Below are 15,047 nucleotides of genomic sequence, written 5' to 3'. Positions count from 1 at the left end.
GTCCTCCAATGCAAGAGTTGGGGGTTTGAGTCCACCAGCAGTCACATGCCGAAGTGTCCTTGGGCATGACGTTGAACCCCTCATTGCCTCGGTGCATGAATGTGATCAAGCTCTGATTAGTCTTTGCACAGATCTAGTATAGAGCTGTATGAACGGGTAAATGAGGCACAGATTGTTGTAAAGAGCTTCGAGTATCTGGATTAGATGTAGAAAGGTGCTGTACAAGTGCAGTCCATTTATATGACTATTCTAATTGAGACGCACCTGTGCAGTAGCGAGTATTGGCCGGCAGGGGGCGCTGACGTCCCTCCAACTGAGTGGAGGCCGGTCCGTCACGTGACGCGGAGCTCCGCTGTGCACCTGCACGCAGAGCGGCGGCGGGAGGAGGAGGCGGAGTGGAGCGTGGATGCTTTGGTGGAGCCGAGAGGTGCTCGCGTTTCACTCGATACCGACGCAACTTCTTGGAACAAGTTTGTCGAAAGACCCGCTGGAATCGCTCCAAGCAGAATGGAGGCTTCGCCGCCCCGACTCTTCTTCGCGGCGCTGACTCTCCTGACAGGTTAGTTTTCCCGACGAACGCGACGCGGAGCTGCTTTGACTCCTGTGGATTGTTCCGCGGAGCGGTCAGCCGTGGACGTTAGCCGCGCACTTACCTTTGTCGTCGAGTTAAAAAAAAACAACAAAAAAGAAAAGTTAAAAGTTTATCGCTCGGAGTTTATCTCTGTTGAACAGCTTTGAAGTTTGAAGCGGCTTGAAGTTGGAGCCGCTCGGTTAGCTAACAAGTTTTACTGGGATCTACTTTGTTCCTCGGAGCTACTAAGACGAGCTGAGGAATAGGTTTTCTAATTGATTAAAGTTGTGTAACACTGTATTTGTTATATAAAGTAATTAAATACAGTTCCGTTTATACTTTTAGTTAGACTTTCTAAGCAGGTTGTTAAATATGTATTTATGTGATTTGCCATGAGGCCTTTCTTGAAAGCCTGAGTGATTTCTTGGTTGTTCATATAATATCCTGATCCAATTTAAAACCTGAGACTACTGGACTTCAAAGGGCTGTCTGCTTTATTTATTTATTTATTTTGCGTGTGTGTGTGCGTGTGCCATCTGGCAGCAGTTTAAACCCATCCACTTCCTGCTCTTCAGTCTGAAATCCCAGCTATCAGCTTAAATACACGTCTGCTTGTGTTGCCAGGTTTTATTCTGTTGTTGACGTATAAAGATCCTTGTTAGTCATTTACTGTAAGTTAAGTCTTCTTCACTCTGGGTTTTTATTGGATGACATTTAAGAGCAGTGTCTTCTGGGAAATCTCAGATTAGGAGTTATTTAAAATAATGTTTCTGCTTGAAGCCACATGCTGCAAGTTATTTAGCTGTGAAATTCAGCTGTTTTTTTTAAAATATATTTTAATCTGTGTACTAGTTTTTAGGCATTTTCAGTACACAGTTGTACAATTAAACCACAACCTTTATAGTTTCAGTGGCTATTTGTCCAACATGTGAATTAGGTAGTTGATTGTTGTGTTTTATTGTAATGGGGTTATATTATCATGGGTAAGGGCGTGCCTGTTGTGTAGGAATTTACACTGAAACTACAGGATCACTCCTCCCCCTGGGAATAATAGTTTGAAACTTCAGCATCACATTTGTGTTTTTGCTTTATGTAATAGTGGTTATAAAAATATATGTTTTAACATTTTTGAATAAAAAAGCCACAGATGTCAAAACACTGAAATCCCAGTCGTCTGATAATGAAAAGACAGAATACAATAAAGAAATGACCTTTGAGAGCATTATGTCTTTATGCACAGATTCAGGTTATTTAGTGTAATATAAGGCTTACACAGTGTGTAGCCCTCTTTTGTCCCACTCCCATTGTTGTGTTCACTAGTTTGGGCTCATTACCACCTCAATGGCACCGTGGTCTCGTTATTTTTAGGGCCGTTCCACTTCAGCAGACAAAAACAGTAACTGCCAGACTCGTAGCGTTCTTTTAACTTTGCTTAAAAGAATCACAATAATGCACAAAAATCTCTGTAATGGCAAAACAACAAGTAGAATATGTCTGCTCTATTTTCTTTTTCCTGTTTATTCTGTTTCCAAGAGGCACTGCATATATGCATGTATATATATATATATATATATATATATATATATATATATATATATAATGTTGATGCAAGACTTTTTTTAATAGTGAGTGAAGCTGGGGTAATATAACAAAATATTTAGATTGCTAGTGTATTTATTTTGGGGTAACTGGCATGTTTTACTTGTCTACAGAAATCCTCAAAATATGATCTTTAATCCTCAAAAAGCATACATGAAGTACGGAAACAAAGGACCAGCACAAATATTTGATTTAATCAAATGAATAACAGGTGGCAGCGAAATCACCGTCTACTCAGGTGTCTTGACGCTACCTACGCTGACGGACTTTTTTCCCCTTTGGAGTCAATCGACGTACCTGCATGTAATAGTCACATGACCAATTTCAGTCACTGTAGCGGGAAAGACAGCCTCTCAGAGACTCCATTTTAATTTTTAACAAAAGTACAGACTTTAAACTGCACGACAGTTTTTAAGTCGTGTTTTTAGGCCAAGTATCAGCAGATAAATCCACGCCACGTCTTTTTCTGAAAATCATTATATCTGATGTGCATTAGAGCGAGAGACTGCGGCAAAGACGTGTGGGACAAAACACCCCCTCCATCACCCTCCGCTGTCACCTCCCACCCCTGCTGAACATATAAACAACCTCTCCTTTCTGACGGAGGCTCCATGTTATTTGTTAAGCACCAAAAACATCTACAGGAAGAAGAAGAAAAAGTCGCAGAAATTGAATGGAGTTTGGCGCATTAAAGTCACAGTGAGAGTGAGTCATGAGGTTTGAGAGATTTGATATTAAGTGTGCTTGGGTTTATAGTTGGGGTGTATTTTAGTGTGTTTAGTGTTCAGTTTAGTTAGTTTTAGTGTGTTTGAGTCAAAACAATGATACATTTTTAACATGACGTTGGCAGAGCTGCAGACGAAGAGGAGGACGGAACCGCTGAGTCAGAATCTCTGAGACAGAGGAGAGGATCATGAAGAAGACAAACAGTCTGAGCCAGACAGAGAGGACTTTGTTTATGAAGGGGTGATCATATTTGATTTAGAAAAAGAAGAAGAAGAAGAGTGCACCTACTAGGAGGTCTGACTCTGGGTGGGGGGGACCAGAATCCCTCTGGCTGGGCCAACAAAACCAAGCACCAGTTCTGAGCTCTGGAGAACAGAGGAGGATGTGGATGTTGACTCAAAGGATGCACTAATAGAGGAAATACACTTTTTTTTAAATGACCATAAAATATATATTTAGTCAATTTTAAGCAAACTTTAAACAAAAAACCCTTAAAGTGTTGACCATGGAAACCCATTCCATGAAGCTCTCTGCACAGTTCTTGAGCCAATCTGAAGGCCACATGAAGTTTGGAGCTCTGTAGTGATTGACTCAGCAGAAAGTTGGTGACCTCTTCGCACTATGCGCTTCAGCATCCACTGACCCTGCTCTGTCAGTTTACGTGGTCTACCACTTCGTGGCTGAGTTGCTGTCATTCCCAAACACTTCCAGTTTCTTATAATACAGCTGACAGCTGACTGGAATATTTAGGAGCGAAGAAATTTCACGACTGGATTTGATGCATAGGTGGCATCCTATCAGTTCCACGCTGGAATTCACTGAGCTCCCGAGAGCGACCCATTCTTTCACAAAACAGTCTGCATGCCTAGCTGCTTCATTTTATACACCTGAGGCCATGGAAGTGATTGGAACATGTGATTCCGATAATTTGGATGGGTGAACAAATACTTTTGACAATGTAGTGTACATATTGTACACAAAATGCTTATAACTTTATTTTCTCTGGCTCCCTATTGGTTGGCTACAGTGAGGAGCGTATTACTTCTCATCGTGACAGTTTTTTTTTATACTTTATATAACATGTACAACATTTTTGTGTGCTTCTAGTTATAAAGTGTCTGGTGTTGCACAAGGAAACAAGAATAGTGTCTCAGGAACGTTACTCTTGGTTTTAGGTGTCTCACAATACTGGTTCACTTTTTACTGGAGTGTATCACTGTGACAACTTCCAGTATACTGTAAACCTAACTGCTCCAGAGGTTTGAGATAAGAGATCAATACTGATAAAAGGACAATGAGAGGATCTCCTTCCGTCTCTCACAGTAAAGCCTGATTCATGCTCTGCAACACGGTCAAAATACTGTTGATCACTCATTGACACTGGTGCGTGATGATTGTCAGTTTGGCGGGGCGGGGCACCCTCCTTGGCTAATGGTAGGGGAATCACTGGAAAGTGGATGAAGTACACCGTTTAATTTCTGCTCTGCTGAGGAGTAGCTGGCCAAGGCCGTTAAATAATACATTGTCATAACCGTACAAAAAGTTCACAACCACGTGAGCAAGAACACATTTCTTTCCACTTGCAAAGTACGTAGAAAGCTTTAGAGAAGGGCTGAACTGTTTGGTTTGACAGATCATCATCATTACATGTCAGCTGATCATAAATGGAAACATTTTAGTCGAAAGTCTGTTTTGTGATGTATCAAAAATCCTTCTTTTTGTGAAATCACTATCATGATTTAATCACAGTTTTTACTTTTATTTTTACCTTTTTTTGCAAGTTCCAAAGCAGTGCAACTAAACTATATTTTCTGTGTTAAAACAAATGATTTTTTTTTGTGTGTGATTGGTCAAATGCATAGAAACATTTTCTTGTTGTATGGGAACAATACGGACTTGCGACCTGTCCCTCGCACTGTGATAGCTGGACATGGGCACCGGCGAACCCCGTGACCCAAAATGGAATAAACGGGTAAAAGATGATGGATGGATGGAAACAATACTTAGAGACAGTTTTACAGCAGGACAAAGTATCTTCTGACCAGTCACCTCTACACTCAGGTACCAATTGACGACAATGGATCAGAGCAAACGATGAATCACAGTCAAATACTAAACCAACTAAATTTTCTCTCATACGTACAGTACACACACACAAGCTGACATCTGAATCATTAAACAGCCAGATTTAGAACAGCAACTAATGCCACAAGATAACAGTCATTATAGGTTATTAGTTTTAAAATAAATACAGTACATCCTGACCAGGATTAATATAATGACTGATGTTGAAGCATAATGATCACTGTTCCAAATATATTCAACAGGCTACCAGATCACTGCACAGGATACAAAATAAAGCTGTAAGCAAAGTGAAATTTATTTGATGCACGTTTAGCTGGCTTCCAGTCCGTTTTAGAATTAATTTTAAACTGTTTTTGTTCACTTTTAAAACACTTAATGGTCTTGCCCCACCTTATATAGCTGATCAGGTAACTTTCCGTGAGTGTGAGAGGACCTTATGGTCAAATAATACATCTTTTCTCTTTGTCCTAATGTCCATATACGAATGTTGGGGTTACAGGGCCTTTTGAGTCGCTGCATCCAGAATGTGGAACCATTTCATGATTTGTGCTCCATCCTTGACCTGTGACCTCATGTACAAAAACTTGTGTGGATTTCCAACTCAAACATGGTGCATGCTTAAATCGAGAAAACGGTGTACGCACAAATAAAGATGTATGAAACGTTGCGTATACATGAATCCAAGCACACGTCCTTTGTACATCCAAATCAACGTGGAATTGAGCGCACGAGGGAATACTCGACTCCTCCCTTGACACACCTCCATTTAAAACGTACATAGATTTAAATATGCCTTGCACCTGAGGAGTCTCCTCTCTGCACTATTGAAAAGCATACACGCTGCAAATAGAGGAACTTCATGGAATGTGAGTTGGAGACGCTTCTAAATGAGGTAGAGGCTCGTAAAAACTTTTACCATAGTTTGTCACATTGTCCTCTGGCGTTAACGCCAAGCGCAAGAGGAGTGAGTGGGACAATGTATGCTAATCTGCCGTGGGGTCAGAGCAGCGCACACCCGCAGAAATTAAGAAAAAATTGTCAGACATATTAGGACGATTAAATTAATTAACTCATGAAGAAGCCGTCCATTCCTATCGTGCCAGCTTGTAGTCTGTTCCCAACCATGCAGATCATTCGAATGAATGAGTCGTACGTTGGACCAGGCCACCTAACCATGTTTGTTAGTTGTTTTTGTGCATCACGTAATTTGCACATTGACTGAATGAAAATGCTTCCTGTTAACGTAAACATTCATCCTGGGATGGTGCTTTTATTGCAACGTGTGTGCAGTCGCTAGCTCCGATTACATTAGGAAAACTGGCTGTTGCTGCAAATTGCACTTTAATGTCTGTTCAACTGCAATGTGTGGGAATTTGATATACCTGGTTGAAATATGGATAAATCCGTCCCACACAGCTGGCATGGCTCGGCTCAGGGTTGATTGACACTGTCCCGATAGGTCGGAACCCCCGTGTGGTCAGCAGCTGTATGTGCACAGGCAGCGCACAGCTCCTCGCTATGTCGCGCTCCAAGACTGGCCTCAGATCCAAGTACAGTTTCAAAATGATTGCTCTTAGAAGCCTAAAACATCTAATGAGCCAGTCGTCATCGTGGGCCAGAAAATCCCGTCTCTCTCCAAACACACGCTCTCTGCGTATTGCACAATTGCTATATCCTCTAAAAGGCTAAAGCTATTGTTGTTACAGGTATTCTGCTCCACTTTGTGCATGCTTTTATATCCACTCATCTAATTGCATACACGTGGTTGTATTAATTGTTGATCCTGTGTGTTCGATGCGTAGAATAATAGCTTTCACATCATGAACAGTTTCCCAGTATCATCGCTAAGTGTCACCAATGGACCAACAACCATGGAAATGTGCGTATGCCAGTCATGAAGTTGGCATGGGGCTGCACACATTTCCACGGTCATTTCATTCTTGTTACATCTGAAGTTTTGCATGAAAATGGGCGTACGCCATGATTTTGTGTGTATGCATGCTTTGTACATTAAGCCCTTGGACCTTTTTAAAATCTAGTCTTTAAACTCTTAATTCAAGCAGACTTTTATTACCTAGTGGCACCCTGGCAAAGTGACTTGGACCTAGCATTAGTAACAAGGAAGTAGGGGAAACACTGGTTTTATTGAACATTTGATGCTTACTCCCATCAGTTTGGGTTGACTTTTTTGGGTTTATTTTTATTCTTGTGATATATTGAGCTATCTGTTCTTTGTTAGGACTAGTTAAACCAAATAACCAACACCAAGCCGGCTCCTGGTGTTATCACTTTTACTTTTTATGCATCTAATCCTACAGGCAAATATTGTTGATTTGGCAACAAAGAAAGCGGAAGAGAAGCGGTTCTGTATGTTTTACTGTAAAAATTTCTTCTGGCAGACAGAAAAGACTTATTTTTATTAGAGCGTGGATGTTTGTAGTGATTGTGTTTTTATTACCATGTGATTTGCAGGCTTGTGAGCTGCGTGATCTACATGTGTGTATGAAGAGGTGCTTTACTGATGAACATCTCCCCTGTCAGCACTTTTCTCTCAGAACAAATGTGATGTGGACTCGTGCCCAAATCTGTTCCTGTTATGACTCCCAATAAACACAACGCCCAGTGGTTTTTTCCATCTGGCGTGCCTGGTATAAGGTCTTTTGAGCTGGAACAGTTAAAAACCTGGCCAAAATGTGAGAAGCTACAAAGCAGATACCTGATAAGCCTAAAACCAAAGGCCCTGGCCAAGGACTGGTTGCTTGGTTACTTTTTCAAAACAGACAGTCATTTACAAGGAGTGTACTTGTGTGTGCTTCACTTGGACACAACAGCTACACTCCCCCTCGTACCTATATGTATTAGATCCTTTTTAACAGCAGATACAAGTCCCTATATTGTTTTGCACATTAGCAATTGCAGAAACCTTGAATTTATTTGATACTCGATATATAAATATGACCCGTACAGGGCTTTAAGAAGTAAGTGTATCTATTTGATAAGCAAAATCAAACTATTTCAACAGCAGCTTGAAGGGGCAGCTGTGGCTGAGTGGTTAGAGCAGTCGTCCTCCTATGCGAGAGTTGGTGGATCGATTCCGTCATATGCTGAAGTTTCCAAGGACAAGACACTTCTGAACCCCTCAGTCACACACACACACACACATATATATACACACACACACACATATATATATATATATACACACACATTAGGGATAAACCGATCCACTTTTTTACTTCCGATCCCGATACCTAAATCTAAATATCGCCCGATCCAGTTCCGATATCATGATCATCATTGATTTTATATGAGGCTGTGATAATCTGCTCTCAAGTACAATTTGTACAAATATATGCATGCATGTCCAAAAGGGCAACTTGAGGTAAGTTTTATTAATGTTGGATAAGTTTTAAAGTTAGAATTAAATTCTGCTAACACAAAACATGTTGTTTTTTTTTAAATTCCATCTTTAAAGTGGTTAATTTAAGTGATTGTTTAAAGTTATTTTATATTTTTATAGGTATAAGATTTTTCTTATTTCTGCACTCTTTCCATTCAATGTTTTCTTTTTGATAAATTTGTTTTGTTTCTTTTAAATGAATGAATAAATGAATTAAATAAAATAAAATGTTAAATGGCTTTAAAAATCTGCTAAGTTCATGGCATAAACCAACAGACATGTTCCTGTTTAATATATATATATATAATTTTCTTGTAATTTTCAAATCATGTTTTTTATGATTGTCTACTGTTGTACTGATTAATATCTCCTGGAGGGTAAACTATATCTTGGCTGCAAGTATCAAGCTGGAAAATCCTTTGTTTTCTAAAACTGATTTAATTTCCCTCTGGGATTAATAAAGTATTTTTGAATTTGAATTGAACTGAATTGAACTGATAGTGAATTCAAAAAGCGTTCAATACAAAAGCAACTGGACTTTATTTGTAACAGAAGACGTTTCGCTCCTCATACCAGGAGCTTTCTCAGTTCAACGAGCAGTGAGTGAGAGATTCAGGTTATAAGGCTGAGTGCTCCTAGGGTATCCTTCCCAAAATGTTTAGCAATATGTTGGTGAAGATTCTCAGTCATCCAGAACTTGATGAATTCAAAAAATGTTAAATTCAATACAGTATTGAGCGTATTTTGAATTCATCATGTCCTGGATGACTGAGAATCTTCACCAGCATACAACTGATAGTGGTTGGTCATTAATTACGATGAAGTTTAGCAACTTCTCTGTAAACATTCGAGCTCCGTGGCTTCAGCGATGTCTTCTTCTTGTTCAATCCGTAGCAGACAGTTTGATCTTGGTCAGCCGTGCTCAGTCTGCCCCTCCTCAGAGACGGACAGACTGAGCGCGGCTGACTGAAATCAGACTGCCTTCTCCGGACTGAACGACAATAACAGACCGCTGAAGCTCCGGAGCTCGAATGTCCATCGTAAAACTAACTTTACTGCAGTTTAATGTGGCGCTGTGGCTCTGCAGACATTGCACGTTGCTGTCTTGTTTTCTGGTGTTTAGTGTAAAATACTTCCACACAACGGACATGTTTAGATGAAAAGTTTGTTAGCTGTTAGCCACAGAGCTGCTAACTCAGCTCTCACGTTGTAGCTGGCTGCAAACTATGAACTGGATTTCCTGAATGTGAGGCGGGTCTTATTACTCTGGGTTCATGAAACACGCCGCCGTTCAGGAAATCCATTCCATAGTTTGAAGCCGAAGTGCAGCGCAACCACAGACATGCATGGATCGGAAATATCGGCAGGCTAACCCTTGACGTCCAAATGTCTGTTGTAAAACTCACCCAAGTGCTATCGGCTGTTAGCTTCTCAATGACATCGGAAATGACGGCTTGTAACTCTGGTAACGTTACGTCGGAAAAATATATCCGACTGGGGACGATGTAGCGAAGCTCAACGTAGTCCATAAATCTTCAGAATCCAACATCCTCACCAACGAAAAATAAAACTTCCACACCGCCGACATTTTGAATTTTCCTCTCCGCCGTGAGATCAGGTAGGCGCGCGTACCCTCATCACGTTGTGCTGCCGCTGCAGGCGTTCTTGTCACTGGGTTGTCTTACAAGAACAGTGTCTTTTATATCGGTGAGTTATTTTGATGGAATGGTCAATGTCTGATATTTAACTTTTATCCTAATATTGTCTGATACCGTGCTGATAATATTGTGCATCTCTAATCTTGGCGTCTGGCTTGGCGACAAAGTCACATGATACACAAACATCCTGCTCTCAATGATTAAATCCTGCATTGGCTTTCTTTTTCTCAATAAATCTTCCTTCCCACACTCGGCCAAACAGCTTCTGGTTAAAATGACACTGCTTCCAGTCCTGGATTATGGTGATGCGGTGTACAGGTCATCCTCAGAAACGGTCCCCCACAAACTGGACGTCATCTGTCTTGCTGCTATCCGGTTTGTAGCAGGAGTTTCATTTAATACGCACCACTGACAGACTGGCAATCTCCATTCTCGCAGACAAACCTTATCTGTTATCCGACGTACCTGTTAAAATAAAGGTTAGAATTATACACATTTGGATGGAGGCACAAAGAACTAAAACTGAGCCGTTGGCCTCAGAAAGACTTCTGGAGGTCACATTTACGTTTCATGATCCAGCAGTGTAAGGCCACAGCTTGCCTCCTGTCTGCTGAAACATGTTGCTGCCACAGCTTCAGCCCTCCACCCAGAGCCTCTTGTCCTTGAGAGTGAAACGGGGACGCATAGAATCGGATTACACTCCAGGGACGGCACTCTGTCCTCTACAATTTGACGATGGGAACAACCACACATGAATATTCACAGCCTCACACATTAATATTTTAACACCCCAGCCCTTTTTGAGAGCAGTGCCAAATTCTGTTCACCTAAATAGAAGTGTGAAATGTAAATTGCATCTTTACTTCACCATATTACCCCACATATCCTCTCACCTCCACCCTCCGTTTCATTTCTAGATTACTGATTGAACAAATTACGGCCTTCTGGAGCATTAGCGAAAATGATTAATAGCTGTGCTTGTTTTGTAGTGTGGTTATCGGTTGTGCAGCCACTTTGTATTCAGAACTCATTCCTTCTTCACAGGTAGGGAGTAAAAAAACTGCTTTCTGGGGCTGCTGCCAAAGCATTTTTTGTGGGAAGATAGATCGTCCAGATTCTGCTTTAACACCATGGTCATACAGTCAATGTTGCGATGACGAATACTTCAAGTTTTTGTGTCACATCGGTTAAATTTTTATAACACTTGTGTAGAGTTTTGTCCGTCTTGCTATTATTATATTCTCCAGTCACATGCAAATTGAATCAAGGCTAAAATAAAATAGAAATCAGTTGCTGACCTGTTTTTTTTTTTTTCTTTCTTAATGGTATATTCAGTGTGTTATGGATGTTGGGTTAGGATTTATTTAATTTGTTCAACCTTTATATATTCTCACCTGCCTGCCTCATTGAGATTTACAGTGATGCAGAAAATTAAAGAAACTGAAAGTATTAAATGTCCAATATTTGTAGTTGATAAACAGTTAAGTTTCACTTGGGAGCCTTGGTTTTCATTTTAATATGTATCTGTAAAACTATGAAGTGCATGTAATTAAAGCCTTTTATGAGGCTCTTAAATGACGGGGCTGAATTGTTTGCGTGGACATGTTGCCTGCGTTTTTACTCAGTAACATGTATGTTGACAGAAATTGATCTTAAATATGTTTTTACAGCTCTTTTATTTGTCTATTCAAATAGACACAATTTTTAGTTTTCATGCTGCTCTACTTACAATAACAACAGGAGTTGTGGTGTAAAAGTTAGTTTTTTACTGAATAAGGAAAAGTTGTGTTAGTTTTTCTAATTTAAAGGTGTGATCTACCCTTGAAGACTGCTTTGACATGTTTCTTCAATGCTTTAAGTGTTATGATAAATGCACCTTGATCACGTTTTTATACCACAGATTGAATTGGCTGATGACAGGAGCACTCAGAAAACTGTGCAGATGTGGTATCTGTGAGAGGTGTAGTGACAGCAGAAACTGTAAAACCCTGAGTTGAGCAGGAGTTGAATTGAAGAATAGGATACAAGGATCGCAGAGGGCCTGTGTATCAGTTAAAACAAGGTCAAAGTAGTGCTGATTTCCTCTGCTTTCTTGAGTCCATCGGTCATCATCACTGGGTCACGCTGTGAGGACGATAAACACCCTCTAGCACATTCATCACTTAGCCACTTCATGCCTGGTTTGCAGCGCCCTCGGCTCCTGATGAGGAATAATCCGCTCCATGACAAATAACTCCTCTTCATCATGATACGAGTCTTCACATACTTCAAACCTAAACATACATCACATTTATTTTACACCTGTATAATAAATAAAAACAAATGCAAAGAAAAACGTGCAGCGTACCATCCAGTGAAAGGGAGTTGGAGGTTTTAGGAAGCTGGAAAAATGTTGCTAGATGCCACCTTGTTTCTCTAAAGCTGTGGTAAATCTCAAATAAAAACCAGATTATTTATTTTTTTAATCTTATCGGCTGTCCAATAGGGCTGAAGCTATCAAGTTTTATGCATTTTATTAAGTAATCTATGATTTAATCAAGTATTTGTATTGGGGACTCACCAATTCACATTTTTTTAACTTCCGATCTGATCCCGATATCTAAATCTGATCTGGAATCAGCCGATACTATTCCGATTCCGTTCCGATATCATCATCATTATTGATTTTATATGAAGCTGTAATAATCTTCTCTCTACATTTTGTACAAATATATGCATGCATGTCCAAAAAGGCAACTTGCGATGAGTTTTATTAATGTTGGCTCAGTTTAAAAGTTAGAATTAACGCCTGCTAACACAAAACATGCTTTTTATTCCTAGCTTTAAAGTGGATATTAAAGTTATTAGATGGCTTCAAACAAATGCTAAGTTCATGGCAAAAACCAACACAGACATGTTCCTGTTTTTAGTATTTTACATCACCTTATAATGTAGCTGTTTTTGTTAAATAATTTTTAAAATATAATTTTATTTTTCAATTCATATGCTTTTTTATGATTGTCTGTTGTACTGGTAAATATCTCCTGGAGGGTAAACTATATCTTGGCTGCAAGTATCAAGCTGTGAAATCCTTTGTTTTCTACAACTGATAGCGATTTGTCATTAATTATGATGAAGTTTAGCATCTTCTCGGTAATCCCTTTAGCTTTCACGTTGTCCAGCTGCGGTTGGAACGACTCCAGAAGTGATTTCTGACGGCTCCTTTTGTCTTTCTCCCGCCTGGCTAAACAATCCTCATGCTCTTTAATGTGGTGCTTTTTCAAATGTTTGGTTAAGGTCGTTGTATTATAGGTCACGACTGAGCTTCCTCCTCTCGGTACAGCGGCTCTGCAGACAGTGCACGATGCTGTCTTGTTTTGTGGTGTTGCTAGTGTAAAATACTTCCACGCAGCAGACATGTTTCGATGAAAAGTTGGTTAGCCGTTAGCCACAATGCTGCTAACTCAGTCCTCACGTATTTACTCACGTTGTAGCTGCTGCAAACTATGAAATGGATTTCCTGAATGTGAGGTGGGTCTTGTTACTCTGGGTTCATGAGACACGCCTCCGTTCATGAAATCCGTTCCATAGTTTGAAGCCAACCTGCAGAGCATCCGGCAGGGAATCACATGTGGAGACGTTTCAGCAGACACAGACATGCATCATGGATCGGAAATCTCTGCAGGCTGGATCGGAAAAATCCGATACGTAAATTCTGCTGGTGTCGGAGGCCGATACCCGATCGGATCGGCCCCCTCCCTAATTTTTATACACGTACTGATAAAGAAGTTCCCAACCTTTTTTTTTCTGGAAGTCCACAACAATCCTAAAAGTTGTGCCTGCCCTATCCTCCATCAGAACTGCACAAGCTCTTCTGTTCACTGTTACGTCTGAACACTGAAAGATTAGTTCAGTTATTTATTTTTTATTTAAAAACTCTCTTCAGAACATTTTTTTAAACAAAGCTATACGTCAGCAGGCTATTGCGTACTTCTGTCCAGATTTCAGACCTCAGCATGTTTACAGTCTGTCACATGCAATGGATTATTTTAATAGTCATAACATCTCTGACATAGTTAAATCTCCAGAAGGTATGTAGAGCTGCATGAGAGAATTACAACAACAGTTTTGGACTGCGTGCAACACCCTGCCCTTCAACAATCCAAAACTTGTCTTTTTTCTTCTAAAAATATAAATTTTTAACACTAAATCAGTTTCAAGTTTGCAATTTCTTACTACTATATATTCTAAATCCTATAATCCTATATCTTAAATGTTTAATTTCCTCTAACGTAAACAACTCATGGTAAAGCAATGAGATGAGCACCTCGCCATGGCAAATTAACTAGGGGAAACACTGCAAACATTATTTTGCAGAAAAAATAAGATCCATCCATCCATCCATTATCTTTACCCGCTTCTTCCTTTTTGGGTCGTGGGTGTCATTGATGCCCATGTCCAGCTGTCACTGCGCGAGAGGCGAGGGACACCCTGGACAGGTCGCAAGTAGGCCTGTTGTGATAAATCAATTAATCGCACGATAAATGAAAATTATCGACCTCATTTTCATTTATCGACTATCGTTTCTTCGTGTCTCTCTCTTTCTACTGAAGCCACTGGAGGACAAAAGGCTCAACTCCGGTGCTCTTCACTGACCCCTCCCTTTCTCTTTAAAATCCATTTTAACCGTCCAAAATCACGTTTTTGGATCGCTAAAAAGCAGCTAAGCTGAGAAGCTAAGCTAACAGGCTGATCTCGGAAATAAATCTGTCTTGTTGAAGCTCTAAAAATCACGGTTGAAACCCGTGCCTTCGTGTAAAAAGTTGTTTTTCTCTGCAAAAAGAAGCAGAGAATTTGTTTACTGTTTTTTTTATTTATTAAAAGCTTTGTGTGACAAATGCTAAAGAGCTCAAACCACACCGAGCATCCACCATTTTGAGAACCTAAGAGAGTCAGTCCATGTCACTTCAAGGAGCCTCCCTCCCATTTTTCTTAGAGACACGCTGCTCGCTCCCTCACTATCCATCCT

At 40.2% G+C, this 15,047-nt stretch overlaps 1 protein-coding gene across 1 annotated transcript in view; it reads left to right on the top strand.

Moving 5' to 3' along the window:
* Positions 1-367: 367 nt before the first annotated feature.
* cxadr (CXADR Ig-like cell adhesion molecule) overlaps positions 368-15,047 on the top strand; it is a 56,567-nt gene continuing 41,887 nt past the window's right edge. The window contains exon 1 of the mRNA XM_037688136.1: positions 368-559. Coding sequence (XP_037544064.1) covers positions 508-559 — 52 coding nt within the window. The 5' untranslated portion in view covers positions 368-507. The remainder of the gene's footprint in view (positions 560-15,047) is intronic.

The sequence above is a fragment of the Nematolebias whitei genome, chromosome 14, assembly GCF_014905685.2.
Source record: "Nematolebias whitei isolate Nwh7 chromosome 14, NemWhi1, whole genome shotgun sequence".
Lineage (NCBI taxonomy): Eukaryota > Metazoa > Chordata > Actinopteri > Cyprinodontiformes > Rivulidae > Nematolebias > Nematolebias whitei.
Note: the sequence above shows the minus strand (reverse complement) of the source record. Positions and strands in the feature narration are given on the sequence as shown.